Source organism: Giraffa tippelskirchi, chromosome 1 (genome assembly GCF_054371585.1).
Source record: "Giraffa tippelskirchi isolate mGirTip1 chromosome 1, T2T-mGirTip1v1.2.pri, whole genome shotgun sequence".
Taxonomy (NCBI): Eukaryota; Metazoa; Chordata; class Mammalia; order Artiodactyla; family Giraffidae; genus Giraffa; species Giraffa tippelskirchi.
The window spans coordinates 26,817,911-26,825,894 of record NC_137275.1 but is presented as its reverse complement, the minus strand read 5'-3'; the positions used below and the strand labels follow the sequence as shown (position 1 = coordinate 26,825,894).

Below are 7,984 nucleotides of genomic sequence, written 5' to 3'. Positions count from 1 at the left end.
TCCCGCCGCAGACACAGACCCTCCGAGCTGAGACCCATGGCCCGAGCCGCAAACCCCGCCGTCCCCCGGCTCCTCCGTGCCGCGATGCTGCTCCTGCTCCTGGTGGCCTCTGGCCAGCGCGCGGCAGGTGAGACCCGGATCCCCAGGGCGGGACGGGGGTGGGTGGGTGCCTATGAGGACAGCCCCTAATCCACTCTGTCCTTCCCGCAGGGGCGCCCGTGGTCAACGAACTGCGCTGCCAGTGCCTGCAGACCTTGCAGGGGATTCACCTCAAAAACATCCAGAGCGTGAAGGTGACGCCCCCAGGCCCCCACTGCGACCAAACTGAAGTCATGTACGTGTCACTTCTGTTGCTGTCCTCCTTATCACCACCCACCGTCCCGATGCCCCCACCCCGACCCCCAAATGGACCTTCCAACTCATGTGGATTCCCCCTTCTCTCTGCAGAGCCACTCTCAAGACTGGTCAGGACGTGTGTCTGAATCCCACCGCCCCCATGGTTAAGAAAATGATCGATAAGATGCTGAACAAGTGAGTTGTAGTTTTTGTTCATCGTGTGATTAGAGTCATTCTGCCTGCTGAAAGTTATATCAGAGAAACCTAGGATTTAGCTGAAAGAATGAAAAAAAATCATTATTTCAGAATTAAATTTGCCATTAAGGTCATTAATCTGCTCTGGTGTCAGAAGGACACTTCCAGTGCCTCCTGGCCTCTCGCTCTTTCAGGAGTGTTTCTAAAAGATGAAACCCCAGGAATTGAATCCTGATCTCCTGTACTGCAGGCAAATTCTTTACCATCTGAGCCAGCAAGGAAGCCCAAAAGGTGAAGCAGAGTTAGCCAATGATGCTAAAATGCTTCCTATCTGTTAAGGAACAAATATCGTTTACCTCAAGTTTTTCATGGGCTTCAGACCTGAGAGGTAAAAGTCTTGGGTTTGGGTCATATGGAACTCTGAGGCTTGGTGGTGAAGCCGGGGACTTTTCAGGGACCGCCCCTCCCCTTGGCGTCTGCCAACACAAGGCAAGTCTAGGTTCCACCCTTTATTATTCCTGTAACCCCAGGGAAAGTACTTAATCTCTTTAAGTCTCAATAACATGGGGAATAATAGTAATAGGTATTTAATGGAGTTTGCCATGAGGCTTAAGTGATGTCATGCATGTACTTTCTTTTAGCTCAAGGTGGCATTATGTTCTCGCTTTTTGAAAATAGTAAGATTGCTACCACAGACTCCGTGTTCCTAATTAAATAGCATTTAGGAGCCTGGCATTTTCTGTCACACAGTGCAGCAATGGTCTAGGTAGCAACCACATAGTGCAGGGCTGTGAGGTCAGTTTTTAGGGTCCTACTAACAGTAACCATTTTCTCATCGCAGGGCTAGTACCAACTGATCTAGAGAGAAGGAGCTTCCATCTTCCACTGCAGCAGCCTCAGTGAAATTGAAGTAAAAGAAGAGAAACAAATGGCTCCCGGGGCCATCTGGACTGTGTTTAATGTATTTGGCTGTTTCTTTTTGAGAGTTCTATTTATTTACATCTGTATTTATTTATTTATTTTTCAAAGCCTGTGTATTGATATTCTAATATTTAAAGGTGTGAATGTGTTTGGCAGTTTTCTGTACTGTTAGTTTCAAAGTTTATTTTTATGTTAACTCAAAGTTAGTTCAATCCTGACTTATTTAATTTGAAGATGATGTGTTTTAAGTGTTCTTCACTTATTAAACTATTTTTGGGGAAGGGGTATTCCACAGTGTACTATCCACTATGGTAAAGGCTAGAGGCAGTAGTGGAGGGTTCAAGCAAACAGATAGATCACGATCACTGTTAATGCAGGGAATGCATGTGTACGTTTACTTTTTGTAGAGAAGACTGTCAGTTGTTATTTATTGAAATGTTTCACAGTCTGTAGTCAACATTTCTGATGTTGAACCTTTACAAATGACTGTGATCTAAATATCCCTTGGACATTTTATGTCTTCCTTGTAAGGCATAATGCCTTGTTTAGTGTGAGTTATCTAAATGTTTCTCTATGTCTTGGAATAGAAAAGTTTTAAGTATTTATTGATGTATTTTTATAAATAACATGAAAATAAAGCTTTTTACACAAATTTCTTGCTTAAGTTTCTTTTTTACTTCTTGACCTCTTTTATCCTCCCTCTTGAATACCCAACACTTGGGTTTTCTATTGCTGTTGTAACAAATTATTACAAATTCAGTAGTTTAAAAGAATATACTTATTCTTTTACAGTTCTGGAAGTCAGAAGGCCAAAATTAGTTCCACTGGACTAAGGTCAAGGTGTCTGCATTGCTGCCTCATTCTGGAGGCACTAGGGGAAAATCCATCGCCTTGATCTTTTTGCTTTCCAGAGGTCATCTGTGTTTCATAGCTTATGATGATCTTCCTGTATCTTAAAGCTATCAGCATGGCCTCTTCAAATCTCTTTCTCTAGGGCACCAAAATTTGCCTCCCACCAAATGTGTCTCTTTGTAGGTTATTTTTAATAAGAAGAAGATTCAGAAAGGTGTTTTTGTTTTTTGTAACCTTCACCTTAACTGCCTAAAAGAATTTAGATAAAAAATCTGTTTTCAGAATAGACTTAGAAGAGATCTCTGCAAAGAATATGGGCCAGGGGTGGTGAGGCAAACTCGAAGCAGGATCTAAAAATCAGAGTCCACTTCGTGCCCCATTATCTCTGCATGGTGCAGCAAATATTGTTTATCAAACATTGGCTTTTCTATCCCCAGGTAAATTGCTTCTCTCTCCAAATTCCCATAACCATTACTCCCAACATCTTTTGTCTTTAGCTTAGGATGGTATTTAAAGTGAGGGCTTCGGCTATTTTGGTGAGTTACTCAGTTTCCCTGGGTCTCTCCCACGTAGATATATTATTAAACTTTTCTTTGATTACTCCTGCTAATCTGTCCATGTCAATTTAACTATTAAACCAGTCAGAAAAACTTAGAGAGAGGAACATTTCTTTCTCTGTGATGTTTTCTTTTGGTCCTTCTGCTCTGTCACATTACCTTCTGATTCCAACTTCTCCTACTTCCTTTTTTATGAGAATCTTTGTGATTATATCAGGCCACCCAGGATAAAGCAAGATAATCTTTCCTTGCAAGACCCTTAACTTAATCCCACCTGCAAAGTTCCTTTTGCAATGTAAGGTAACATACTCACAGGTTCTGGAAGTACAAGGACATCTTTGGTGGTGGTGATGGTTTAGTTACTAAGTCATGTCTGACTTTTGTGACACCACGGAGCCTGCCAGGGTCCTCTGTTCATGAAATTTTCCAGGCAAGAATACTGGAGTGGGTTGCCATTTCCTTCTCCAGGTAACCTCGAGTTGCTGGGTGAGGAGGGCTGTGGTTAGGTCCTCGGGACGCTTCGGTCCTGGAAAGGAGGGGCCCAGGCGGATGGGATGTGCCTGCAGCCTCAGGGACCCAGCTCTGGACGGATCTGTGGGCGCCTCGGTCTGGAGAGGCGACTGGGGCGGGAAGCCGGGCTTCTGCCCGAGCGGAGTGCCTCGCTCTCCTCGGGCACAGTTTGCAGCTCAGTTGTGGAATGACAGGGGCAGGTAGTTTGCGAGTTACTTTCGAATACAGGGATCCCAGGTGTTGCAGGAGCCCAGAGCAGGACCAGAGTTATGTTGGGGTGGGGACCTAGGAAGTGAGGTGAGACTGTGAGCACTTGTCAGGGTTTGGTGAAACATGGGTGCCTAAGGAGGGGAACTTCTGTGTCTTCTAGTAGCAGTGCCTCGTTGAGTAAATGAAAAAACTCAGAGGCTGCTGACCTGAAGGCACTAAGCAAGTAAGTTGGCACTGGAATCCAGTTGCCTTGACTTTCTGTTTATGTTACTTACCAGGGACGCTGTATAAAACACTGAGCAGTGAGCTGGAAGGCCGTTTTCTTTTGTCACCCTCTCTTTGATTCATTTCTTCCCTACCCTTTACTCAATCTGATTATAAACTGTAGGTCTTTCTGGGTTTCCATAAGGTAACGTTTAGCATCATAGCCTAAGGATGTCAGGTTTTTAAGAACTTCTAAGTGACTTGCTATGTTTGTTTCTGTTTTTAAAAAAATTAAATTCAGAAGATACACTGACAGTCCGAGGACTATAAAGCTTTTTAAAGAATGGTTTTTGCTTTTAAGGGCTTCCCTGGTGGCTGAGCGGTAAAGAATCCGCCTGCAATGCAGAAGACTCAGATTCGATCGCTGGGTAGGGAAGATCCCCTGGAGAAGGAAATGGCAACTCACTTCAGTATTCTTGGCTGGGAAATGCCAATCCATGGGATCACGAAAGAGTCAGACATAACTGGCCACCAAACAACAACAGCAAAGGGCTAAGAACATCTAAAAGTGGGAGTGAATATCTTTGGGGCAGGGCAAGAAAGGTAATCAAGAAAGAAAAGCAAAACCTGTGGAGGATTTGAAGTTTTGAGTGGGTATTTAAGACTGACAAAATGTTGACAAACTGAAGTATGAAAATATTGGGAGGAATGTTTCTTAGGAATATGTTTGAGCTAAGGTGTCAGTGAAATGAATCCTAAAGATATTTTCCTGCTTGGCCAGGTTGTGGGTACTGTGAATAATGCGAGAAGGTGAAGAGACAGGGTTGCTGCTGTCTGGTCTGTGGAGGCTGTTGAGTGCCCAGCTGAGAAGTGTTGCTTTTTAAGGAAAGTAGTGCAGATGCATTAAAAGGTTTTGACCTGCTAACTCAGTCAGAGCTATGATTTTTTTAAAAAAAAGATTTATCTGACAACAGTGTGGGGTGGAGTCTTGGAAGCTGTGAAACCAGCTTGGAGGGCTAGAGTAGATGAGGGATAAAGAAGATCTGAACTAGAAAATGGGAAGAAAAGACATAGAGAATGTAGAGTTGACAGTTTGAAAATTGATTGCATATCATGGTGGTGGTGGTGGTGCTGGTGGTGAGGAAGAGTGAAGTGAAAAATGATGAGAATCAATAGTGGTGCTATTCATAAACATTTAAGAACATTTGGAAAAGACAATTAACATTGGGTATGTCAAGTGTTGACCTGGGATTTAGGAGACTGGTTTGTATTCATGAGAGAGATGTATATTGCTCCTACAGGGAAGCTAATCAAAACCTTGAGGGTAGATGATAAGACCCGGGGAGAAAATGGGAGAGGAAGAAAAGGAAACTGCTGAGGACAGAATCTGGGATAGTAATCTATATCTCAAGGATAAGAGGAGGAATAAATGATAATATATCAACTAACAGTTACATACTGGTTACTGTGAGCTGGGCCTAATTTCAAGTGCTTTTCATATATGTATTCATGAGAGGTAAAAGAGAATACTGGTTAGTGTGGCATCTTCCACAGAAGCAATTGTAGAGCAATTGAGGCTCAGAGCTGAGAAAGGACTACTCACTTCTTGGGCAACTTGGGACTCCTTAGCAACTTGAACAGAAGCTAATTACAATTTAGGAAGATGTGGGAGAGGGAATGGAGGCAGAGTTGATTCTTATTTTTAAACACTTGGGGACGGAAGAAAAGTAATAGGCTCATACCTTGAAAGAGAGCACAGTCATAGGATGGAGTTTTCATGTATGGTACAGAAGCTTCACGCAGGTAAAACTTAGGAAGGAACATTAGCATTGGAAGGTTAGACAATTTAAAAGACTGACTGGATTCAAAAGATATAATTCTCTATGGGAATGACTGAATTTTTCACAGTGAGAAAGTTAATTATTGCAGATAAAAAGGAAAAAGGAACAGAAGTGATGTGATTGTGGGAGCATACTAAAGCGTATCTGGCCAGATAAAGAAAAGGAATGATAATATGTTCTTAATATGGACACTCAAATACTTTGACCTCTGCAATCAGTTTCTTTTTTTAAAAAAAATTTATTTATTTATTGGGCTCTGCTGGGTCTTCGTTGCAGCATGTGGGATCTAGTTTCCTGGCCAGGGTTCAAACCCAGGCCCCCTGCATTGGGAGCACTAAGTCTTAGCCACTGAGGCCTTGCTCTGTATTAGGCATTATGCACTGGAGATAAAAGTTAAGTAAGAGTTTTTCAAACTTACTTCAACTCACAGTAAGAAATGTATTTTGTCATAACTCATTATATATACATAGACATGTAACTGCGTTTCTCAAAATGATATGAATTGTTGTTTTGCTCAGTGGCCTCTGATATCTTCTGTTCTAATCTATTAAAGAACTTGTATGGCTCACTGAATGATTTATCCATTTGTGGTGGATTGGGTCCTAATGTTTGATAAACACTGAAATAAGATACAGTTTTTGCCCTGGATAGATACCTAGAACTAGGAGGAGAGGACTTCCCTGTAGCTCAAACAGTAAAGAATCAGCCTGTGATGCAGGAGACCAGTGTTCAATCCCTGGGTTAGGAAGTTCCTATGGAGAAGGGAATGGCAATCCACTCCAGTATTCTTGCCTAGAGAATTCCACGGACAGAGAAGCCTGGTGGGCTACAATCCATGGGATCGCAAACAGTTGAACACAACTGAGCGACTAACGCGCACACAGGAGGAGAGGGGTGTAAACAAATAACTGTATGATATGGAACCACAGTAAATGGTATGAATCCATTACGGGAATCCAGCTGAAAGAGCAGTTAATTCTGCTTTGTTGGTATGGCAGTAGAATTTGGGGATGATTTTATAGCGGAGGACTTCCCTGGTGGCTCAGATGATAAAGCGTCTGCCTACAATGTGAGAAACCTGGGTTTGATCCCTGGGTTGGGAAGATCCTCTGGAGAGGGAAATGGCAACCCACTCCAGTACTCTTGCCTGGAAAATCCCATGGACAGAGGAGCGTGGTAGGTTACATACAGTCCATGGGGTCGCAGAGAGTCAGACACGACTGAGCGACTTCACTTCACTTCGCTTCTCCAGGCAATCTTCCCGACCCAGGGATCAAACCCACATCTCCTGCACTGCAAGTGGATTCTTTACCACTTGTGCCACCTGGGAAGCCCTACATATACTGTTGCTTCCATGTTTAGCAATCCAGATAGTCTCCTTTTAGAGTCACAGTGAAAGAGAAAATTTGCTTGGCTCCTGAGAATGTATGGGTGATGATTTTTTATCAAAAAGAGAGGTACAGTACATGCCAAGGGGTCTTGAAGCAAAAATTTTTTCTTCTTAAACAGACTGACATTTAAACAAAAGCTCTGCTATACTTTTTATGTAGTCTGGGGTCTGTTATGCCTACTAAACCTGTAAGTGATTACAATGGCTATAAGTTGTCTTATGCAGATCATAACATAAGTATGTTCTCTATGTCTGCATCTCCATTGATGCCCTCAAATAGGTTCATAAGTACCATCTTTCTAGATTTCATATATATATATATATGTGTGTGTGTGTTATATATATATATACATTAATATACTATATTAGTTTTTCTCTTTCTGACTTACTTCACTCTGTATAACAGGCTTCAGTTTTATCCACCTCATTATACAGTGGGAGAAGGAGAAAGTGGGACGCATTGAGAGAGTATCATTAAAACATATACATTACCATATGTAAAATAGATCATTTCAGTTCATTGCTCAATCTTGTCCGACTATTTGTGACCCCACGGACTGCAGCACGCCAGGCTTTCCTGTCCATCACCAACTCCCACAGCTTGCTCAAACTCATGTCCATCAAGACGGTGATGCCATCCAACCATCTCATCCCGTGTCATCCCCTTCTCTTCCTGACTTCAATCTTTCCCAGTATCAGGGTCCTTTCCAGTGAGTCAGTTCTCTGCATCAGGTGGCCAAAGTATTGGAGTTTCAGCTTCAGCATCAGTCCTTCCAATGATACCCAGAGGGAATCTGCAAACTGGATGCTCTGTGACAACCTAGAGGGGTGGGGTGGGGTGGGAAATGGGAGAGAGTTTCAAGAGGGAGGGGACATATGTATACCTATGGCTGATTAGTGTTGATGTATGGCAGAAACCAACACAATGTTATGAAGCAATTATGCTCCAATTAAAAACAAATAAATTT

General features: G+C 42.6%; 1 protein-coding gene across 1 annotated transcript; it reads left to right on the top strand.

Annotated features, from left to right (window-relative positions):
• Positions 1 to 2,104, top strand: LOC145514195 (growth-regulated protein homolog beta). The gene is made up of 4 exons (XM_081511418.1): positions 1 to 127; positions 211 to 334; positions 448 to 531; positions 1,373 to 2,104. Exons 1-4 carry the CDS (start codon positions 37 to 39, stop codon positions 1,386 to 1,388), a joined length of 315 nt encoding a protein of 104 aa, XP_081367544.1. The 5' UTR covers positions 1 to 36; the 3' UTR covers positions 1,389 to 2,104.
• The last annotated feature ends 5,880 nt before the right edge of the window (positions 2,105 to 7,984 follow it).